This window comes from Falco punctatus (assembly GCF_963210335.1).
Source record: "Falco punctatus genome assembly, chromosome: 8".
NCBI classification, from domain to species: Eukaryota; Metazoa; Chordata; class Aves; order Falconiformes; family Falconidae; genus Falco; species Falco punctatus.
The window spans coordinates 55,478,447-55,501,543 of NC_137588.1; the positions used below are offsets into that span (position 1 = coordinate 55,478,447).

At 50.5% G+C, this 23,097-nt stretch overlaps 2 protein-coding genes across 4 annotated transcripts; one reads left to right on the plus strand and one right to left on the minus strand.

Moving 5' to 3' along the window:
* Positions 1–549: 549 nt before the first annotated feature.
* Positions 550–16,428, minus strand: FAF2 (Fas associated factor family member 2). 2 transcript variants are annotated; one of them, XM_080398806.1, is made up of 11 exons: positions 16,297–16,428; positions 8,972–9,040; positions 8,408–8,542; positions 7,642–7,718; positions 6,419–6,557; positions 5,014–5,099; positions 4,842–4,933; positions 3,233–3,410; positions 2,158–2,329; positions 1,790–1,933; positions 550–1,317 (listed from the first exon to the last, which is right to left on the minus strand). In XM_080398806.1, the coding sequence occupies exons 1-11, from the start codon at positions 16,357–16,359 to the stop codon at positions 1,135–1,137; spliced, it is 1,338 nt and encodes a 445-aa protein (XP_080254932.1). In that variant the 5' UTR covers positions 16,360–16,428; the 3' UTR covers positions 550–1,134. The 2 variants fall into 2 exon arrangements, with proteins under 2 accessions (XP_080254932.1, XP_080254933.1); XM_080398807.1 differs by lacking the exon at positions 16,297–16,428 and adding an exon at positions 15,829–16,259.
* A 776-nt stretch (positions 16,429–17,204) lies between these two features.
* CLTB (clathrin light chain B) lies at positions 17,205–22,672 on the plus strand (the record flags this gene model as incomplete). Of its 2 annotated transcripts, XM_080398817.1 has the most annotated exons (6): positions 17,205–17,388; positions 18,998–19,044; positions 20,328–20,445; positions 20,749–20,860; positions 21,757–21,810; positions 22,308–22,672. In XM_080398817.1, 6 exons carry the CDS (start codon positions 17,205–17,207, stop codon positions 22,477–22,479), a joined length of 687 nt encoding a protein of 228 aa, XP_080254943.1. In that variant the 3' UTR covers positions 22,480–22,672. The 2 variants fall into 2 exon arrangements, with proteins under 2 accessions (XP_080254943.1, XP_080254944.1); XM_080398818.1 differs by lacking the exon at positions 21,757–21,810.
* Between the last annotated feature and the right edge of the window lie 425 nt (positions 22,673–23,097).

Here is a 23,097-nt window from a genome sequence, read left to right on the forward strand (position 1 = left end):
GGCTGGTTTACTGCAGGTTGCAGGCCTCGGAAATGGGGGTGGAGAGACCTCCCTGCTCCCTCCAGGCACATGCACAGTTACCTGTCCAGAACAGGCGACCAGCAGGTAGAAAAGGAACCACTTCCCCCTTGGAGCAGGAGCTGACAGGACTGCTCCACTGCTGTGACCAAGACTCTGGTGGGGGCAAAAGCCCCGAGGCTTACACCCCCCCTCACAAGTGGAGGTTTTTTCCACCTCTAACTTGATGTAGGAGGGCTGACGCAGCCCTCGAGCCAAGGAAGAGCCATCTCCCTCCCACCCAGCCTCAGCTTGTGGCTCATGCCACAGGCAGCACAGCTGCAGCCACAGCGCTGCCTGCCCCCATGGCACACGCTCCTGTTTGTCTCACACCAGCAGCTCTGCTGGCACAACATTACCAGTTCAAGGCCAGGAGTTAAGCGTGCCGCCGTGCTGTGAGCAGCAACCTATTGTAGAGCCACAGCAGCTGGAACTCCCTTCCCCATGCTTGGTTGTGGCAGAGGGCCCGGGCAGAAAGCATTGGCACAGACATGCTAGAGGCAGAGTTTATTATACTACACAGGCTAAGAACCCTGGGCAAGACCCCACACGGGTAAGAATTGAACCAGCTCTTTATCAAAAAGTTAATACTATAGTCAACCCCATTCTCCTTTGGTCATTACAAAGCAAGAGAAATATTAGAAGAAAGATATTTATACACAGAGGGAAGCTGAAGAGATTCTGTCCAGCCCTTCCCTCCCACCCCACTCCCAGCACATTCAGGTGCCTGGTCTTCCGGCTGTCAGGAGCAGCAGAGTATCAAATCTTCACAAGATGTCAGGTTCTTGGGGTTTTATTATTATTGTCGTCAATAAAAGCAATAATTACCGAGAGCTGCCATTCCTGTTCCTCCCCAGGGAGGGCGGAGGGGGCAACGCCAGCTCCCCTCCCTCTCTGCCCTCCAAGTGTAGGGGATGGCTGTGTACATGGGTGTGTGAGGGTGTGCACACACAGAGCACAGCTGGCACAGGCGATGTGGTCTCTGATCCCTCATTTGTACGCAGTCTTTTAAAAAAAATATTGTATTATAATAATAATATGAATTTCTCTTTCCATTCTGTGTATTCTGGAAAAGTGTCAATCGTCCGTGAGGTCCTGCACAAAGAGGACTTCCGTGTGGCTGAGTCCAGCCTCCTGCAGCGTGGGTGGGTTGGGCCACTCCTCTGTGGGGAGGCAGGGCAGGACGCGGCGAGGGAAGTTGGCCTCAATCTGGAACTTTTCAGGGCTTTCTTTCAAGGAGAACAAGAAGTCATGGATCACCTGGGAAAGAAGCACAGAAATAACTGCCAACTGGGGGAGCAATGCCACAGCCAGATTGCATCCATGGCATCTCAGGGGGGACAGGGAGGGGGAGAAGGTTACCAAATTTGCACCATTGCTGCACTGTAGACACATGACAGCCATTTTCTTAGCATACATGAAACTGGACTTGTCACAGAGTACCTGGTTCTTTCTACACCATTATTTAATAAGGAACAACAAGAGTTTCAGCTTTTCAGGAAAAGGGTGGGGGGGAGTTTCTTCCATTTTTTTCTCTAATCTCTCTTCTAAGCTGGTAGAACCAGACCCCATGACACCCTCCTTACCCAGGAACAACTCCACCTGCTAAGGCTCCCAACCAAACATCATCATTTGACAAAGTGCAATAGAACCAAAGCTTTGCTGAACCACCTGGAGAATCTCTTGATCCTCTTTTACTCTGGGAAGACCATCAGCTCTGACCCAAGCTCACCGTCAATGACTGCGTGAAGTGGAATCGCCGCTCCACTCTGGAATCGTTAGGCAGCTTGAAAACAATCTTAACGCTCTCTGGGTCATCGGGATGTGGTTCGGGAGGAAGGCATTCGGACTTTCGCTCCTTCTCCTCCTGCAGCGTCTGCAAAGTAAGGAGGGACCAGGAGCAACAGGCGTGCACCAAACTGACCTTTATGCCTGTCCCTTGCGGCACAGCTGCCCCAAGAGGCTCAGAGGAGCCTCAAGTCCCAAGCAAGACAAGCAGCTCAAATCTGACAAGAAAGCCCTACCGCAGGCACCGCTCTTACACACTGCAAGCATCCCACAAGGGCACAGCAGCCTCCCCAGCAGTCAGTTTGCTCTCACCTGTCGCCGCCTTTCCTCTGCTAGTTTTTGCTGCTGCGCTTCCTCCTCCTTCTTCTTCTTCCTCTCCCGTTCCTCCTTCTTCTTGCGCTCCTTTTCCTGGTCTGCACGCAAGGATGCCAGATATGCCTCATCCTGCTGCTGTCTCAGAACTTGGGTTTGGTTCCTCTCTTCCCTGCAAACATGAGCAGGGAGTGGTCAGGGCTAGTAGGCCCTGAAGTGGAGGCATCAGAGCTGAGGGTACAGGTACAGCCTCAAACTCGTAGAGGCACACACATCAGGTAGTGCCTCATTCAGAGCACCACGAGCCCCTGAAAGGCAAGCCAAGTCTCCGCAGTCCCTAGCACACAAACTTTCCCTAGGTTGAGTGAAAATTAACTGAACACAAGAGACCTCTCACCCACTGCAGCTTGACAGCGGACAGACGGCACATAAACAGTGCTCAAGATTTCTGCATCATACTTGAGACTCTCCATAGTTTTATCTCCTTGCACATCAGAAACTGGAGGCATCAAAACATGTTACTGGGTCCTCACCAAGACTGCAGGGCAGAGGAGAGGCCCACAGAAGACGGCACCCTACTTTGGACACACGCTGTTAATCCCTACAGGGTTATCAGAGGCTGGAGCTCACTCTCATGAGGCGTTACCAGAAATACAGTCAGAATTCAGGACAGCCAGCCCAGGCAGCAGCACTTGCTCACTGACTGGCTGCAGACACCAGCTCTCCTCCTGCCTGCAATGCCTTTGCTCCCACTTGGCTCCTACTGGCTATTGTCCAAGCTTTACCTGCAAAGCTCCAGCACGCTAAGGGTGTGCTCCAACTGCACAAAACAGCGCGCTCACACCCACCTTTCAGTAGCAGGCCTGTGTGGGCAACACATCTAGCTCCCTAGCTACAGGGTGACCTGAATTTATGGACCAATGATCCCACTGGGAAGAGGAGAGCCCATGGGCTGTGCTACAGAATGGGAGATGCTGAGCTACCTGCCTACATGTGGTGTCTAGAGGGAGGAAGGGGGAAGAGCAGAGCCTGCCTCCACAAGGTTTGCGTTAATGGAGCTCAGCTCCCACCATACCTTTCTAGGCGTTCAGACACCAGGTATGTCTGGTTGGCTTCCATGATGAACATCAGTTGATTAATGAGGTCATCAGCCTGGATGAGGCCTTCTAGCCGCCCAACTACTGTCATTCTGCGATCCTTCAGCATAATCACGGCCAGGAATGGGTATGTGTTTTCTCGCAGAGCCTGGGAGACTGGGAAATGGGTACAACATCACGATAACTGCCCTATCCAGAAAGGTCAGCAAGGGGTACAGCAAACACTTTGCATCACCAAGGGCCTAGGAAAGCAGCTTCAACAGCCACTATCTCTTCCAGTGCAGAGAAGTCCCTCAGGCTCCACTTCATCAAACTAAACCCCATAGATTAGCAAAGTGAGGAAGTGGCTCAGTGCATAGAGACCAAGGGGAAAAAAAACAAGCTTTCAAGTAACCAAAAAGGTTCTTTAATGCAAGCAGTAAGTCAACTGCTCTGGGTGTCCATTCAGAATGGGACAAAAAGCCCTGCATTTAAACTGGAAAAAAAACCAAAACACAGGTCAAGCACAGGGAAACACTTGCTGAGATGATTAAGAATGGCCAGACTCTGGAAGATACCATCATGGGGAAGATGGCAGAGTGTTCATCCTGGACCTTTCTGAGCAAAATTATGTTGTCTCTGCCAGAAGGGAATTAAGCAGATCAGGGGCTTTTAAGTTACTGTTCACACATGGCTGCTGACCACCTCTTCCTTAAAACATGCACAGCACATCATGCTATTTGGAGCTATCACTATCAATGGAGCCCTCCAAACTAAATCGGAGCATCCCGTGGATTAAATGAAAGGCAACAATTCTTTCCAGCTCTGCTTTCTAGGATGTGACTACAAAGCATTGCAGCAATGAAACAGCAGTAAAGAAATGTTTCCGTGGAAAACCATTCTTTCAAGGTGTCTGTAACTGGTAGCTGGATTATGAAGCCAAAACCAACCCAGATTTAGTATCAGAACTCCTAGCCTCTCCTGCCATGAAACAGGAAGGGTCAGAAGAAGTGACACAGGAGCCATGAACAGAACTTTGCAAAAAGGCTCCATTTGCAGCAAAACCCTACCAAAATGCTGGCAGGCCAGGTGTCAACAGCTCTGAAAGACAGCACTTCAGAGGACCTCACTGTGGACTTTTGAGGAGACAAAGACTGGGTGTGGAATAAAGATGACTCTCTCTGAAAGGGAAAGAATGCACCTAACAAGTCGCTCCTGGCCTCGGGCACAATACAAGCCGGTGTTAAGGGCACAGTGAGTTAGGTACTTTTTTCTGTACTCAGGTTTAATCCTCAACACACCCCCAACTCCCATTAACCGCAGACTGAAAACAGATTGAATGCCCGCAACAAAGAGCACACATCTGCACATCCAGGGCTGCCCAGAAACATATGAAACAATGGAGGTGAAGAGCAGAAGGTATTTCCCTGGCATCCAAACAGGCTCTGAGATATCACAGGCCAACCAACATGTGTTTCCCCATGCAATCCTGAAGTTCTGTGTCTGCTTGCACAAAACCCAGTGTGTTTCTCACACATTTTTCAAAGAGCTTTTGGCTTGTTCCAGAGTTGGGAAGGGGTAGGTAAAGCCCAAGAGGGACACACTCACCTCTGTATCCCTCTGGTTTATTGGTTGAGCAAGCCCAGAAGAGCATTCTAGTGTTTATGAGGGTGATCACCTCAGGTACACACAGTGTATTGCTAGGGGATGAGAAGAGATCATGTGAATGAAGCTGCATTTAAAGTACAGAGATAACTATTTGGAAAACTCTCCTACCTACCGGCAGAATTCATCTGTGTCTTGGTGGTCATCTCCATGAAGATAAACCAACAGGAAGCGCAGCTCCCGCTTTGCATCATTCAGTGCCTTGGCATAAGAGCAGAGGAGGTAAAGTTACAGGCAAGGGGAAAGCAGCATCCACAGCACTTTGTGGCACAGCTCAACATTTACCTGGGCCATTCCTCTGCCACCAGCGTGGTTTTAATGAAGGCAGCAGCGGAGGATGAACCTGTCAGACCTTCTGATTACATCCTCATTTAAGAGGGCTACAATGGTGTTCTTTCACATTCCTTTCAGGATGTGGTTTTGAGGGATATCCAACTCTGAGCAAAGCCAGACAGGCAACTGCACAGATCGACACCCCCCACCCACCTCACCAAACTCAGCTGACAGTGAAGAACTCTCCATCCCTCAAACTCACAGCAGCCAGGGCTAAGCTTTCCACTCTAGCCTGTACAGGACACAATCTTCAGACCACAGCAAAGGAAAATGCTATTAAAAAGGTAACTTAATAATGCTGCAGTCCTCTCTCAACAAAATACAAGCAAAAAAGCCCCAGCCCCCTTTTTGCATCTACAGTCTCTGGGTTCTATCCACCCAAAATCATTTTCTAACAAGACTAGAGGATAAGTGCACAATAAGCTCCTTGTTTTACTGACACTGAGTTTTGGTAGCCCAACCATTCTGTGGTTATTTAAGTTAGGATTCCAGGCAAGACAGAGAAGCCCAGAAGAACTGTGGAGGCGGTGAGCTCCATTGCCGCACAGTGCGGAGCGGATACAGACTCCACATTCTTCTCCAGCACTCAGGAAGCAGTGCTGGTCAACTGTCTGCTGGGACGCACTGCAGGAGGCCCTTCCCTTGGCTAGGCTGAGAGAAGCTGCAGAAGAGGCAGCACCCATTGGGATGTCCCTCTTTTACAGAGCGCACCATCAGCCCAAATCTAACACATGGAACTCTCACCTCCCATCATTTCTTCAGGGGCTCCCTCTCTCAATTTTGAAGTCCCACACCAAGTTCTGAAGTTGCATTATACTACAAGCTAAGACAGTCAATCCCGGTTTGGTGAACAGAAGGACAGACTCTGGTATACTGCATCAGTTTTGTAAAAACAAAGGCAGGATTACAAAGAATAGCTGCTGGCTACAGCTCCACACAGACGGCTGAGGAACAGTCAGAGCAGCTTTGCTTTCCAACTCTGCAGGCTTGGCATATCAGCAAGCCTGACAGACACTGGTTTTCCAGTACACTTGTTCACTAGCTCTCCATTACCATGTTAGAGAGTTTGGGGACAAATGCCGGGCTTTTAGATTAAAAGTGATTTTGCCAAGTAGGCCCTGATACCATCTGGCAAAATCCCCACTCTCCATCTCCCCAGGATCTATGCACCAACATGTGACACTGACCTGGCTGTAAGTTCCCTGGTAGAAGACAGGGTGTATCCTCCCATATTTTTCCTCAAACATATGAATAAATGAAATAATGTCACCCACTGGGTCAGTGACCCGACTACGAGGATCAGGGCGTATAAAACGCAGAGCAAACCTAGGAAGGAAGCAAAGGACACTGGAAATTCAGCTTACTGACTTTCTGAAGAACAGGTTTTCTTTGCCACAGACAGTCACTGGTATTCATATGACTGAAAAAAGTCACAGCTGAACCCCCTGAACATTTATAATCACAACCTAAACTGCCACCAGCTCCAAACTGGTACCATTGATACAGAAAATCCTCAAGCATCTCATGCCAAGCACCAACAAGTATCCGAATTCTGTGCAGTTAACAGTTTCTACTTCTGAAACATCAGGCATAAGCCACAACAGTATGAGGTTTGAGGAATCTAGTCAAGAGACAGGCTGTTAAAAGCCACAGTTCTGTCCAGGTAACTTTGAAAACTGCTTTTCTGCTAAAGAGAACGTTACACTAGGAGTCCAATGAAGATGGAAGAAAGAGTCATTTCTCTAAGGCTGAAAAAGCTTAACTGCAAGGCAGATACCAATGTTGTTTACTTCTATTGATGCACAGAAGTTACACTGAAATTTGGAAAAGTCTTTGGGGGGTGGGAGTAATACAACAAGGGAAACTGCCAAAACAATGCAGATAGGACTGCTGCATATTTATCACCTTTCAACATTGCTTTTTCTCTCTATCAATGTTGTAAGGAGGCAAGATGAACTAGCCTTTTGGGGCAGTAAATGGAGAAATGCAACAGACAAAGGGGAAAAATCAGAGACATTTACAGTTTGGGTTTTGCCAAATAACATACAGGGATTAGGGCAGGTTAACCTGTAGCCCAGCCCAATGGGACATGGTTCCAACCAAGCTGTTTGTCCAAGAATACCAGACAGCTCGACACCATTTTGCATCCCTTTAGCACGCACTCAAACTGCAAAGCTGCATGGAGTTAAAACTCCACAAAAGCATTTAATTTACAAGGCCTTTGAGATGCTCTTTTTCTCCATAATAAGATTTTTTTCTTACTAAACTTTACAAGGCTCTAGATAATGAAAGTTGAGCAAATAAATGGAAAGTTTGCCATTGAAGATTCAAGTGACAGCAGTACAACCAAACCTAAGCTAGTGTGCCTTGACACAGTCAATACATAAGTCAGCACAAAAAAAGTACTTACCTAAATATATCAAGTAATGTGTAATAGGTAAACCGGAATGGAAGCATTATGAAGTAGTAACCCCATCCTAATAGGCCCTGTAATTACAAACAAAGAATCAGAACAGGCCTGCTAAAGCAAAGTGTCCATCACCATCAAGCACACAGGCACACATGGGAGTATCAGTGCTCTAACCACCGCAAAAAAGCTCAGCAGTATTTCATGGCTTCAGACACATCAAATTTAAATGACTAGCACAGTTCATTCAGCATTCAATGTGACACCAGAAAACCAGTGTCACTGACTATTCAAGCAGCAACGCTTTTATTCTGTGCTAATTTTCTTAATGGTACAAAGGGATTAACAGTATTGAGTCGTACAGGTACTCATGCAAATTTGTTTGCGAGACATTTATCTAAGTAATGGATACTGTATTCAAGTTAACATACATTTTAAGGGGGCTCTAAAAAATACTATCACTGCCATAAGGAGGGGACAGTCCTTTGTTTCAACTGAACTGATCAAAAAGCTTTACTATGCCACAGCAAGACATTTTATGACACAAAGGTGGCCACCTCATACTGTTGTGAATCACACCATGGAGAAAATATCCCCAGTAGCAACTGAGGCTGAAGGAACAGCTCCTACATTTTGTTTTCAGAAGATAAAATATTTAGAAAGGAGGTAAGAGCATACACAGAAAATAAATTCCTTTCCCTGCTTACAAATTCTGTTTTTCACAGAGTCAAGCAAGAAGCAGGACAAAATCTGCTGTAAGATAACTTGCCCTTGGCTGTGGCCTTGAGACAATGTAGCTGTAGATCCTCTGGTCAGCTGTATTGACCTGCAATGGCCGTGATGGAGGAGGATTAAAGACACTTGGGACACCCTCTTGCTCATTCAGTCGGTCCTGTACAGCTGCCTTTGACAAAGAGCAAAAAGGGTGACTTCAGACATTTAAGGATGCCATCAACTTTTTTATACTTTGGACACAAACAGTAGGTTTTATTTGTCCACAGCCCCACAGCACTAGACAAGCACAGCTCATTACAAACCATAACCACTGATACTCCTTTCTGTAAGGAAAGCCTCCTCCACAGCAGCCTGCACACACGCACTGTGGGAAGTTACACAATGCGCCAGTCAAGTGGTTGTTCACAGGCATAACAACTCTGCTGTGTACCTCTAAAACCAGCTCTCCAGATGTATCAAGATACTGTTATAAAGAGCTATTAGTGTAAATTCAGGAGTTGACAAATTAAATCTATCTGGTAGGGCCCCACCTCCCCACAGAGTACACCATTTAATCCAGGTACTTCGAATTCTCTATAAATCTTATCTGCAGTGGTACCTCTATGTTCCAGTTGTGCTGCTCCAGTGTGTGACGACATTGGTCCATGGACTCTATGCCAGTCAAGTCCTAAAGAAGGAGAATAAGAGTAGATGAGTACCAGGGAAATGCTGTTATTACTATTTTTACTGTTCTTTGCAACACATGAGCACAGACAGGAGTTACCACAATACTCTCTTGAAAGTGCTCTGTCCTCTAAGAGCAGAGCAACCTGAGCCAACCCAAATTCATAAACACACAGGCGGCCTCCAACAGGCCTTTGCACTCTCCTGGCATCAGCCAGCTCTCAGCAGTGCCCAAGGTCTGTTACTGCAGCTGCACTCAGCCCAGTCAAGCATCTAACATAATACTGCCCACAAGTTCACTCTGAAAGGATATGCCAGGGCAGTGCTCTCAAACATCACCTCAAAGCATCAACTTAAAAGGCAGGCAAAGCATTTCTGAAAACACAAGATGACCATTGCTTCACCCACTGCAAGCATAAACAGAGACTAAAACCAAAATGAGCCAGGCACTAATAAAGGTAGTGTTTTCCAGCATCATGGGGGATTCTATAGTAAAAAAAAAAAAATATTCCAGTCCACCACAGACAAGACTCAAAACAGACAGTTCAAACACACCAACAGGCCTCCAAGCCACTGGACTCTCACATCAAAGTTTGGGAAGATGTATTTTAACCCCATGCCAATCAGGACTTCTGCACAAGAGATCAAACTATGGTATTTGTTACTGCAGGAAGGTACATTAGCACCTCTTGAACGGAGACAATTCTTTGCTGACGCAAACATCCCTGTCACTGTGCCACAAACACATCTCTCCCCACACCATGCACTGTGAAGCATTTGGACAGACATTTCAGGGTTGTATTACTGCACCTATCACCACGGAGCCAAAACACACACTTCCATAGGAAAGCACAAAGCCACAAATGTGCTGCCGCTGCCCTTTTAACAATCCTTTAAATCAGTTGGTGAAAGATCATTACAGGCAACACCACTAACAGTGCTGGCATTTTTGAAGGAAACTGTTATTTTAGAATTAAAAGGACTAAAAAGGGTTTGTTGTTGGTTTCTTTGTTTTTTTTGTAACTGGGCTACAGAAAGCCAAAAAAACAGTTATACCTTCAGAAGCAGTTATTTAGCTTGGACCCAAGATGGAAGAAGCAATGACAAAAATCATCACATGCAGTGTAACAAATTAAACAAAAATGCACTGGTGACATAAGGAAACGGTTGAAATATGGCAAGTTCTCCAGCAAGGTCATTCTTGACAAGAGAACTTCACAGATTCTTAATGCTTCATGTTCCCACCTGGTGGATTTCTCTTCAGACACCTCCCCAGCCAGCTGGTGTAACACTACAGAGGGTGCACCTCCCGTGGTGGCTCGGGGACCAAGCCGAGAAGTGCAGCAGGCTGCTTTCCCACTGGACTGCTACGCACTGCGGCAGGTGAAGCCTGTTGACCTACACAGGCTGTGTGAACTGAACTACACAAAAGCCTTGCCTGTCTTCTGCCTGCTGGTTCCACACACTCTTCTCTGCAGCACCTGAGACGATCTCAGCCATGCAGGAGTTTGGCAAAGAGCAGGGAACTTTTGCTCCCTGTGTCTGTCATGCAACAAAGCATTGCTTTTCTACAGAAGGCAACCTACAAAGACTGCCAACACAAAACAGTGACTCTATATAAATGCTTGTGCAGAGTTTCTATTACACCTTGTGATCCAATCCATTGTTAACAATCCTATTAAACCCTGCTCATCATCTCCCCCATTCCTTGCTTCATTTAAAAGACCCTGAGGCAGTCTTGACAAGCTGACCATTTAAGAATGCACCAAATTGGTTTTTTACTGGAGAAGGATGGTGCATCTATTCCCTTCCCTGCCCCCATTCATGCATTCCACATGCTATTTCCACCCGAGTAACACCGTGGACAAATGCCCTATTCAATCTCCAGGCTCAGTTCAAACTTTTGAGCACTTTTTGGCTTCTTTCTCATGAAGTCTCCACAGGTCTCTACCTTCTCCTCAGTTTACTACGCAAAAATACTTGTTTCATTCTGCTGTACAGAACTGGACTGTTCAAAGCATTGCTGGCATTAACTAGGTAATTGCAGTTGCTCAGTCACTGCCCAGTGGTGTATAAATATTTATTAAAAAGTCTGCAACAAGCCTTGCAAAGGAACACTACAGAAGTGAATTTCATAGATGAAATAAAGCTCTGTGAATTCAGCTGTTGCTGCCAAAAAACTGCTATCAGCTTCACTATTTAGTGTTTTTGTTTAACTATCTTTCTTTAGATACGTGCTTCACTGAGTAAAGTTTAGGTTTTGTATTCTGATTTTTTTACCCCAAGCTCCTACAGAATATACTTCATCTTTTAGAAGTACATCTTAACAGGCACCTGCCATTTACTCAATTACTTGTTTATTTTTTTTTTTTAACAATGGAGTCACAATGTGCATATTTCAAAGCCTTGAAGTCTTCTGATCACCATTCCTTAACACCCTGGAAATTCTGCTGGTTTGCAAAATTTGCAAGATTCAGAAACTCATTCACACCTTTGTCTCTAAATGCCTGGATTATCGCTCAGCTCTAATAACATGGCTCCATGACTGAACATTCCATCCTTTTTAAATTATGCAAAATGCTTTAGCAGTTTTAGGTCAGAAAGCAGCACTGAAGTAACAGCCATGCAGAACTATCAACAAGCATTTAATGAGCACTGAATCACTGCAGTATTTGCAAAACCTACCGAGCTCCACCGACACAACTAGGGGCCAGCTATCTTCACCCCTTCCCAACCATCAATACAAGGACAGGCACACTACACTGTGGGTCAGACCTCAATCTTCTACAACAGCACTTCTTCACAGAGGTGGATCTACTTTTTTTCTTAGCATCTTAGTACAGTTGCTCTCAACACAAAATAGCAGTGAAAAACCCACCCCAGCAGCACCATGCCTAGCGCTCCCACCACTCTACTGATCCATGAAGCTGCACAACTAAACACTGCAGGAAAAAGAAATTGCCTCTGTAAAGGCAAGTTTTTTAAATGCTACTCTGATAAAATGCTCTGTAAGACAGACACAGTACAGCTCCAGGATGTTCTGGAGGACACATACAGATTCAGAACAACTCACACTCGATGTAAGGAACTGCAGGAAAACAGTTCAACTGTCAGTTTAGATGACACAGATGACACTTGCTGGTAAACACCGATACTGTTCATCATCACTCTCAACAACCATTTAGACTGTTATCTCTGTACCTTCTGTGGCCACCATTTCACCTTGGTCAAAGAAACAGATTAGAAACTTGAAACACCACATCATTTCCACGGCACCAGTTACAGCATTTCTGGTGAATCTGGTGGCTAACTGCAAACTGCATTATTCACGTGTCAGACAAACAGCATGTTCTTAGCATAGTTAAGGGTAAGAGAACAAACAGTATCTTCAAATCAGTCACTAACTGCTAATTTCCTACTCACTGTAGTTTCTCATTAGCTTTCTCAAAGAGCATCTCTCTTACACAGACATAGTAAGTAATAAAAAAGAAGGCCCCCTGTCGTTAAAATTAACCCCATTAAACTAGCACCCTCAAACCTTCAAATAAGCATAGATCCAAGCTTAATACAGTGGATAATATTTACAAAAGAAGAAAAAAAAATCAAGTACCATGAATGCCAGGGAAGTTCCAACACTGCCTTCTCAAACACCACTCAAAGAGTGCTATCCTAAAATATACTGAAGCTGCTGCTGGATATAATTATTTGCATCTCTCACCTCTGAGACCGATCAGAATGCTAAAATCTTCTCAACACTGAAGTAGTGGAAAGTGCAATTCCAGGCTTCAAAAGCAGAAGGAATACCCCTGAGCGGACAAAGGTTGTAACTGGACTTATGAAACCGTTCCCTCTGCAGATACGCTTGTATGTGGAAATGCAGCGTAAGAGACAAATCCACAGAACTGTAACTGGCACTGCTCTTAATTCCCAACCCACTGCCAAATTCCAGAGAATTATGTTTCCAAGGGTAAAGAACATCTGACTTCAAGCAGTAAAAAAAAAAAGGCTTTACTGAGATAGTTTCTCTTTGCGTATTACAGCAAATGCCTTTATGAGGGTTTTGATCAATACACAACGGAATAGGAAAGATGCCTGGAGTTTCTTGTTTACTCCTTCCTCTTTAAATCAGAGATGTTTTCAGTCCTGAGCACTTTATTGTCCCCAGTTGAAGTTAGAGATGGTATCGTGAGTGCTAACTTTCTTTGCAAATAACACTCCATTACTTTACATTAGCATATTATAACATTAGACATCAGCCCGAGTGTAATGGGCACAGATCAATAACAAGATCCTACAAAAGCTGCTCTGCTGTTTCTTCTGTTTCCCAAATGGAACTGTATCTCCACAGCTTTCTTAAACTGTTCACATCAAGTTTCTCTCTACAGATGTCAAGACAGCCAAGTCTTGACAGATGAGAAATTTAGATGCTTTTATTCCTTTACATTAGTCAATGCTTTGGCAGTAAATGGGAAGCTGAAAGCGTGTAAGAGTGCTTTGTTGCTTTTATTTCAAGTTTATCCCAATTATCACTCCATATTGGTACTTTTTTTTTGACTCCATTAACCTGCCATACCAGGGTGGCAGACAACTGTCCCATTCCAGCCCTGTCCTTAGGAAGGAAGCTGATACTTGCACCATTCTGCCAGCAGAGCTGTTCATATGAGCACTGCCTAAACACTTCAAGCAAACATCAGTGGAATTAATGCAAAGCATGTATTTAAACTGTAACCCTAATGGCCTGGGCCACAAACAGGACAGCAGGCATTCACTTCTACCTTGGAAGAAGCAGTTTCCAGCAGAATTAGGATAAACAGTGTTGGGCAACAGCATCTTCACCCAGAAGAGCTGTTTGTTGGGTGAATGGCATTCTACAGCTCTTGCTTAATGCTTCCTTTCTGGCTCTCCATTTAACTGTTAACACTGAGAGCCTTCTGCTACCACCTACCCCATCTTTGTTATCGCCATTCCCTTCTTTCCTAGTCTGCTCTCCTGCTTTACTCACATTGCAGCGGCATTGCACCTTCTGTGGTAATACAATGCCCTGCTACCACAGAATATTATGGAAATACAATTGCCTTGCCACAGAAATTACTTATGACAGTGCATCACAACAAAAGTGTGAAGTTACCTTTGAAAACCCTTAGATGCTCCCTGCAAAGACAGCAGGAATCCCTGAAAGGGTGACAAGCTAACTAGCAGTGTTCTCCAGTAATCGCGATGTAAAAATTATTTTAGTGAGACAGCCATCCTCTCCAAAGGCATCTCCTCTCCAGGAAATGCCATTTAAAAGAGTCCATCTAAAGGAAACAAGGAAAAAAATCTTTTCCAGGTGGACTGATTTACCTCATTTCATTTCAAAGAAAAAACAGGACTCCACACACCTGAGCCCCTTTCAGCCAGGTGCTAAGTACCAAGGGAGGAGGAATCACTACTGAAGTCCTTCATTAGCAAAGCTCTGCTGAAAAGCTAATCCCATATACTCCAGGGGACAGAACAATGAGAATCCTGGTATTGAAGCCGCCTGGACTATGGCTTTCACATCAGGCTCTGGGCAGTAGCAGTCTTCAACTGAAAAATTTCTCCCCATTATACTCTAGAGAATATTTTCCTCCACTTCTAACCAGGGCTCAACAGGAAGCTGGTCTAATACACAAATGCCTCCCTCCCCTCCAGCCCCCAGCCCACTGGCCATGGCAACACCAGGTAGCATTAGGAAACAGGATTCTTCAATTTCACAGCTGCCCACTGAGTTTTGAAAATAGCAACAGGGACACTGATGAGTGCAGCTGGTCCTATCTGTCCAGATTCAGTAGATTAATAAGTACTGCAGTATCTTAGAGCAACAGACTGGGAGCTGGAGGACATATATGCATGCAGCGTAAGGCAATGGCTTAAACCTCAGATACTTACCAGGGAAATTGTAACATTGCTTTGCCTCCTTTGCCTGTAACTTAAGATTGTCCAAACAGCTTAATTTGCAGCAAAGATTTAGAGGATTTAGCTGTAAAAAAAGTTTCCTCATAGCTACAGTAATGGAAAAACACTGTTACACATTAATTCAGGACATTGTTGAATCCCCCTGGCTCAGTCGTAAAGGCTTGGCAAGTATTTGTATGGAACGACGAGGAACACCTGCACCTATCTCAGCTGTGGAAGGCAGGGCTGGATACCTATGAAGTTCCTTCAAACACTATAATTCTACAGTTACATCACACCAAAAAATATGAAGCACAGTCTTAACAACTTAACATGAAGCAACAAAATCAGGAAAAAAAACACTCTTAAAAGTAAATACTGTATTTGTAAAAGCACTCTGCAATCCCAGGGACACCACATGATGCCCTCCAATTCAGAAACAAACCCAAGACACCTGGAGATAATTTTCATTGGCCAGCATGCTTAATTACTTCCCACTGAGCAACCCCAAGTATTTCAACTCTACAGCACTGTGTTCTCCCCAAGAAACTACATCACCAGTTTGTTTTTGGTTTTTTTTTTAATTATTATTTTTTCAGCTGCTGCACAGCCCTGAGGCCTTGGCAAACCAAGGGTTAAGTGACCCAGCCCACGTTATGCAGCAGACAGTGAGATTAGATCATTACAATCCCCAGCGGCCTCCCCTCAGTAGGCATTACCAAACCCTGATCATTAGAAACAATTTTCTGAGAAACCACATTCCATAGAAACCCACTGGCTAACCCTCCCATGATGCCAGGAAAGGCTCTCCCGTTCACCACTAACGACAAGAAAGGGAATTTTTCAGATTAGCCAATTAAAACGGCCGGGACTTACCAACGATTTTTTCACGCATGGAGTTAGTGGGGTTTATTCAGCAGTCGCTTCCTGTCTCCCCAATTAGCGATGACAGAACGACATTCCTGATGGAGCACTCAGGCCAGCACAGCACCGGCAGGCCCCTCAGCGAGGCCCCAGCCCGGGCGAGCCCTAAGCCCAGCGAGCCCAAGCCCTACACAGGGGCTTCACTCTCCCCAGCGGGGAGCACCCTTGCCCTCATCGGGGCCGAGACCACGCGTGTCTCTCCTCTCGCCCCCAACTCGGGCCCGGTCCGACACTCCCACATGGCCGGACCCGCTCCAGGAGGGGCCAGCCCCGGCTTTCTGCGAGCCTCGTACCGCCCGGCCCGGCACAGGCCGGGCAGGACCCCAGCGCCGGCGGAGCAAGCCCAATTCAGCCCATTCCGTGCCCGCACGCCGCCTCCATCGCTCCCGCCGGCCGGCACGGACCCCCGCCACACGGCACCTGGAACTGCAGCAGCTTCTCAGTCTGCTCCGCCGTCAGCTCCCGCTCCTCAGGCGCCGCCATTTTGCCGCCGCCTCTGACCCGCCGCTCCGTCACTCTCCGGAACTGACGTCTCCCGCCCGCACTTCCGTCCCGCCTCCCGGGGCGCGCGCGAGGCACCGCTACAACGCCGATGGCCGTTTATCGGCCGCAACCGGAAATGCCTGAGCGCGTCCCGGAGGAAGCCGAAGTGCTCTCGGACTTCTCCGGAAGTGCCCGAAGCTCATCAAGGGGGCTTGCCGCTCTCGGTTGTCCCCGGCGGGCGCACGAACAGTTCCGAAGTGTGCCGAAAGCCGCTCCGACGTTTCCGGAGCTGGCCGGGGAGGGGAGGCTGCCTCTGGCTGTGGGAGCGGGTCCCGCGGGTGGGGGCCTGGGGCCCGAGGCGGGATGTGAAGCCGGGGCCCCTCGAGAGCCGGTTGAGCGCCCGTCACCGCGGCGGCCTGTCAGCCACCGGGTCGGTTCTGCCCGGGCACCTCCTGTCCCACTGGGTCGCCCGTCCGCCGGCGCTGGCTCCACCCAAGATGGCGGCCGCCAGTCAAGATGGTGGCTGCGAGGGGTCGCTCGCTCCCACCCCGGAGCTACGGGTGCGCGCGTGGGTGGGGACGGCGCCCTGGGGCCGCGGTCCTGCGAGCCCGGCGAGAGGCGGCCGAGCAGCCCCGGCCCCCCATGCCCGCGGTGGCGCCGTGCCCGGCCCGTACCGGTTCCGGGCGGCAGCGGGGAAGCGGGCTGCGGCTCGGCCTGGCGGTGCGCCCGGCGGGGCCGCCCCGCCGCTGATGTCAGCGCGGCCGCCCCGCCCGCCGCCGCAGTGACAGCTCCGCCCGGGCCCAGTCCAGCCCAGCCGGAGTGGGAGCGGGGCGGGCGGGCTGGCCATGGCCGACGACTTCGGCTTCTTTTCCTCGTCCGAGGGGGCCGGCGCCGAGGAGGACCCGGCCGCCGCCTTCCTGGCCCAACAGGAGAGCGAGATCGCGGGCATCGAGAACGACGAGGGCTTCGGGCCGACCGACGGCGAATCGGCCGCCGCCCCGGCCGGGCAGGCGGCCCCGCCGGAAACGGGTGAGCGCCGCGCTGAGCCGGGCGGGCACGGCCAGGGCCGGCGGGGCGCAGGGGGAGCTGCCACCCCCGAGGGCGTCAGGGGCTGCACCCCCCCGTGCCCTGAGGTTGCCCCAGGGCTGCACCCCCCGTGGGACCGGGGTTCCCCCGGGATGTGCACTGTCCCCAGTGAGTGATGGGGTCCATGCTGCACCTGCATGGGTGCAGGTGGTGGGGTTGCCCAGCGGACCAGCCCTGCATCCCAGCAAGGGCTCTCTGGGGCTTGTGCTTGGTCCCAAACCTGTTCGGGTTCCCTTTCAAACCTCAAGATGTGGTGTGAATCTTGAGCTGGGACTTTGAGCGGGGCAGTTTGTCCCCCATGTGCGCAGGCAGGGTTCCCTGGGTTGGATGGATCCCTGTCTCCATGTCTCGGTGCCCCCAGCTGGGGCAATGTGAGGGGCATCCAGGTGGAGCTGCGGCACAACGACAGCCCTGTCACTGTCCCCGCAGACAGGAAGGCGCTTTGGGGTGCGGAATGGAAAGGCCCTGCAGGTAGAAAGCGCTACTCCTGATCTCTTGCCTCCAGTCTGCAGGAGCAGGGCTCAGGGGTCTGCTCTCTGCATGGACATAGGGACGCTGCTGCCACAGTACTCTGGCTCCTTTCCCTAACCCAGGCCCACAGGGCTTCCTTGTGCTGGCTGCGGAGCAGTGGTTTCACCTCTCTGCACGCAGGGCTGCGGAGGCAGACCCGGGCCCGGAGAGGTGTTGGCAGCCGCAGTGATAAATGCAGTCAGACAGGCTGGAGCTGGGTGTAGCCGGAGCTGCACCGTGGGGGCGAGCGCTGTGGGGACAGCGCTTGCCTGAGCTGCCTGTGCCTGTGGCTAGCTGACTGTGGAAGCCCTGTGCTTGTCACTGGGAAGCACTCAGGGTCTGGAGTATGCCTCCAAAGCCTCTTCTCTCCTGGCAGCGGAGACCCTGCATGGCGCTGGCATTGTGACCCTGTTGTGCAGCTCTAAGTGTTCTTTGAGGCTGGGAGGCAGATGGGGCTGTACCCCGGCTGTGTATATTGGTGGTGCCTCATTCCCAGCCCTAACATTGCCGCTCGTCCCAGGGGCATCCCCCCAGGTGAGTTCTTGAGGGCCTCAGTACACATGCACGCCCTCCTCTTCTGTTGGAGCACATTGCAGTGTTTCTGTGGGCCCTGTCCCTGGCATGGTTGCCTTCCCTTTGCAGCCCTGCACTGCTGGGCGCTTGGCCGACTGCTTCTGGGTCAGCTGTCTGTGTCCATCGGCAGCCTCTGCCGGGCCGCTTGGAGGTTGGGGTTGGTTGTTGTGTCTTTAGCACCTGCCTGTGTCCAGCCTTGTGCCTGGAACCATTTCCCTAATCTTCAGATAAGATAAAAAAAACAGTGAAAACACTGAAATGACATAAATGCCCAGAGAGGCTTATCTGGGAGATAAAGACATGCTGACTGTATCCCACCAAGGACAGGAGACTGTGGGTCCTGGCCCACATATGGGGGGGGTGTGCTGGACTCCCAGGAACTGATTTGCTTCAGTTTCATGAAAAACAGCCCTGCTGGGATCACCTGTAGCTGCCATAGCTGTGTTTCTCTTTCTTCCTTTTTCTTTAGCTGGTTTCCAGAATGGAGGAGCCACTGTCAATGGAGATGTCTTTCAGGTGAGAGCTCAGCCCCTTGCCCCAGCCCAGTGGTGCTAAAGGGGGATCGGGTGAGTATGGGGCCAGCACTCCACTGCTCTGCCCTCAGGGTTGACTGGAGTTTACTGTCCAGCTGCAGAACAGCTACGGTGCTCCTGGAAAGGTCTGGGTCTCATGAGGAAGTCCTGGCTGCTCAGTTCTCACCCCTCTTTGAAAAGATTGGTCCCACCTGCCATGACCTGCCCCAAATCTGTTTGCAGGTGGCGTGTGCCCTGAAGGAGTGCCTGCACCCTGACAGCAGATGACAGATCCTCCATTCCCCACAAAAGCCTCCTCTTTCCAGCCTGGGTAGCTCCTGTGGGGCTCTGAGGCAGTCAGGAGCACCTTTTGGCAGAGGCCAGAGCAAAGCTGCTATGGGACACTTGCTTTGCTGACTTGCTAGCATCTCCCATTAAACCCACTTGTCCCATGGCCAAGAGTGTTTTGTGGGGGCCACCCACCTAGGTCTCGGCTCCCCCAAAGCCCAGCTCTGCTGGCTACAGGAGTAGCTGTGTCAGCATCTGGTAAGCCCTTTACCCCACTTGGTGCTCAGCAGTGTGGCATGTGCATTGCCCGTGCCTAGTTTACCGGATGGTAATCACATCAGAAACGGGACAGACTTAATTAGATTGGGGATCTTGGAGGAAAGCCGTAATCCCGTTGCTGAGCTCAGCGTCAGGCTGGGCATCTCAGCCAGCGGAAGGTATTAGGAGGGGTGCTGAGCCAGTGTGGTGCTGGGCCTGGCGGGAGCTGTGGAGGCAGCTGGGCTCGGAGGAGTGAGGGAGGCTCTTGCCTGTGGGCTGGTGTCCAAGCAGAGAGCAGCACCTCCCCGAGCCCTGCCTCTCGCCTGGGCTCCCCATCTGTTGAGGCTAAGCCTGTGACAGCACTCAGTCCTGGGGCTGCCTCGGCCTGAGTCGGGGCCAGGGAAGCCTGGTGCTGGTGGGAAGCATGTCACAAAGCTTGTGGCCGTCCTCTGCTGTGGGGCTGCCCAGAGGATGTGAGAGGTGTGTTGGCAGTGAGCAGCAAGTCGAGGGGAACGCTGGGAAGTCTTTCTGGGTGACAGGGCCTGGGGCTGGGAGAGCAGCTTGAGCAGCACTTTGGGGATGCTGCCCCAGATACCCCAGGCTATCACCCTCCCTCTGTCCTATCTTGGCTTGTCTGAACGCTGGGAGTGTGGAGTCCTCCCCTGCTGCCAGTCCTTCAAGGTGGCTGGGCTGGGCTGTGGGAAGAGCGGGTGCTGATGGTGCGGTGCTCATGTCCTATAGGAGTCCAATGGTCCCACGGATGCCTATGCAGCCATAGCCAAGGCTGACCGGCTGACCCAGGAACCTGAGAGCATCCGCAAGTGGAGGGAGGAGCAGAAGAAGCGCCTGGAAGAGCTGGGTGAGATCCAAGGCTGTGTGTGGCCATGCTCGTAGCACCTTGTGATGTGTCATTTGGAGCCTTTGGGGTCCCTCACCTGGCGGTGACCCTGCTGCATCCCAGAGAGATGTCTTGTGTCCCATGCCATGTGGGTGCCCCTGCCCAAGATGTGCTGTCCTGAGGGCAGTGATGCCTTTCAGACCGTACTAGTCGGGATTGGGAACAGGCCTGGGGGGCTGCAGCTGTCCTGCCTGCTGAGGGACTGCCCAGCAGACCCAGTGGGTGCCAGTCTGGCTGATGGAGTCTATCTTGCTCTGGCCTTAGATGCGGCATCGAAGGTGACTGAGCAGGAATGGCGTGAAAAGGCCAAGAAGGACCTGGAGGAGTGGAACCTGCGTCAGAATGAGCAGATGGAGAAGAACCGGGCAAACAACCGGTATGTTGGGGTCAGCGTGGACACGAGGGTTGTGACGGGAGCTGCTGTGCAGCCACATCTGCCTTCCTGGGATGTCTGGGGGCCTTTTTTCATAGAATCATAGAATTATTTAGGTTGGAAAAGACCTTTGAGATCATCAAGTCCAACCATTAATGCAGGACTGCCAAGTCCATGTCCCTAAGCACTGCATCTACAGATGCTTTAAACGCCTCCAGGGATGATGATTCCATCACCTTCCTGGGTAACCTGTTCCAATGCTTTGTCACCCTTTCTCTGAGAAATTTTTCCTAATATCCAATCTAAACTTCCCCTGGCTTAACTTGAGACTCTTTCCTCTTGTCCTGTCGCTTGTTATCTGGGAGAAGAGACTGACCCCCACATGCCTACAGCCTCCTTTCAGGTAATTGTAGAGAGCAAGAAGATCCCGCTTGAGTCTTCTCCAGGCTAAATGAGCCCAGTTCCCTCAGCTGCCCCTTATACTTGCTCTCTAGACCCTTCACCAGCTTTGTTGGCCTGCTCTGGACATAATCCAGCGCTTCTATGTCCCTCTTGAAGTGAGGGGCCAGCCCAGCCCTACAAGGATGGAGCTTTGCCAGGCAAGGGGAGAGGTCCCAGGCTTTGGGTCGCTCTGGTGGCTGTGCAGAGCTGCCGTGGCTGTGACCACCCTGGGATCTCCGTGCTTCCTGCCCACCTGTGTGGGCCTCGCATCAGGGCAGGGTCGGGGCACTGTCTGTGCAGCCCGGCCGTCACTGGCAGGTTTTCCTGATGCCATGTATGCGGTGATGAGTGCGTCATGCTCTGTGGGAGGATGCTAACCCCCTTTCTGTTTCTCTCTTTCTAACCCTCTGCCTGCCTGTCCGCTCTGTGCTCTCTCTCTGTCTGTGCCTCGGGGCTAGGATCGCTGACAAAGCCTTTTACCAGCAGCCGGACGCCGATGTGATTGGCTATGTGTATGTGCCTCTTACAGACTGTATCCTGCCCCACAGGGTCTGGGGGTCCTGGCCCCAGCACTGGCTGCCCAGCCAAGGGAAGGGGGTGGATGTGGGAGGTACTAGGCCCTGGTGAGCTCCCAGAGGGAGGATGATGCAGCCTAGCATCTCCAAATGGTGAAGTCTTAGGAGTCAAGTGGAGCTCCTGGAAATGTCCCTGTGGGGCCCCTGGTTGAAGAGGCAAAGCGGTGGGGTCTTGTGCCTTTTGGGAGATGGCTCTGGGAGTGGAGGAGTCTTGGGAGCAGGCAGACACCCCAGTGCCCCTGGATGAATGGTGTCTTGGGCGAGTGCAGCCAACAGCAGCCTTGAGCATCGTGTGTCTCTAGATTGCAGAGGATGCTGAGCTCATCAGCTGGAACAAGGGGACAGGAAGCGGGGACACAAGGGGTTTCCAGACAGAGGGGGGAGGGTCTCCTTGGAAGCAGTTCTGCCAGTGACAACCCTCAATGTCTCCACAGGGCCTCAGAGGAAGCATTCCTGAAGGAGTCCAAGGAGGAAACCCCAGGCTCCGAGTGGGAGAAGGTGGCCCAGCTCTGTGATTTCAACCCCAAGAGCAGCAAGCAGAGCAAGGATGTCTCGCGGATGCGCTCGGTGCTCATCTCCCTCAAACAGACACCCCTGTCCCGCTAGCTGCCGGCTGGCACGAGTGCAGCAGGGCAAAGCCAGGCTCACAGAGCCGGGTGGCTTCATGGGGCCAGCCCAGGAGGGGCCTTGCCCTGTCTGCCCCCTGCTCCCTGGTGTGCACCTCGGCTGTGCTCGAGTCACTGGTTGTAACTCTCCCCATGGTTTTCCTTTGCTTAAAAGGTGCATCGATCTCTTTTTACACTTATTTATTACTGTGGCATTTCCCCAGGAAGCTACACTGGGTGGCAGAGCTGAGTTAGCCGGGGAGCCCCTGGCCTGGGCTGTGGAGGTTGTTTCCAGGGGCCTGGCTGAGAGAGGGGGAACGCCTCGCCCCGTGTTCCTCACCTCACCCCTATGTTGGGAATAAACCTGCCTGCAACTGTCTTGGCACTGGGCAGCTGCAGGCATGGCAGCCCCGTGTCTGGGCCTGGGTCCTAACCCTGGGGCGGTGATCCTAGTGGGACCCTGGGCTGCTGTCTGCCTTTCCTACGGGGTTTAGGGCAGAGCTGGTGCGGGGCTGGGAGGGTGGAGGAACAGCCCTGACTCAGCTCCACACTGCTAGGTCCTCTGGGGAGTATGGCCGCAGCATGCTGCTGCCAGGCTAGCCGGGACCGAGGAGTGTCA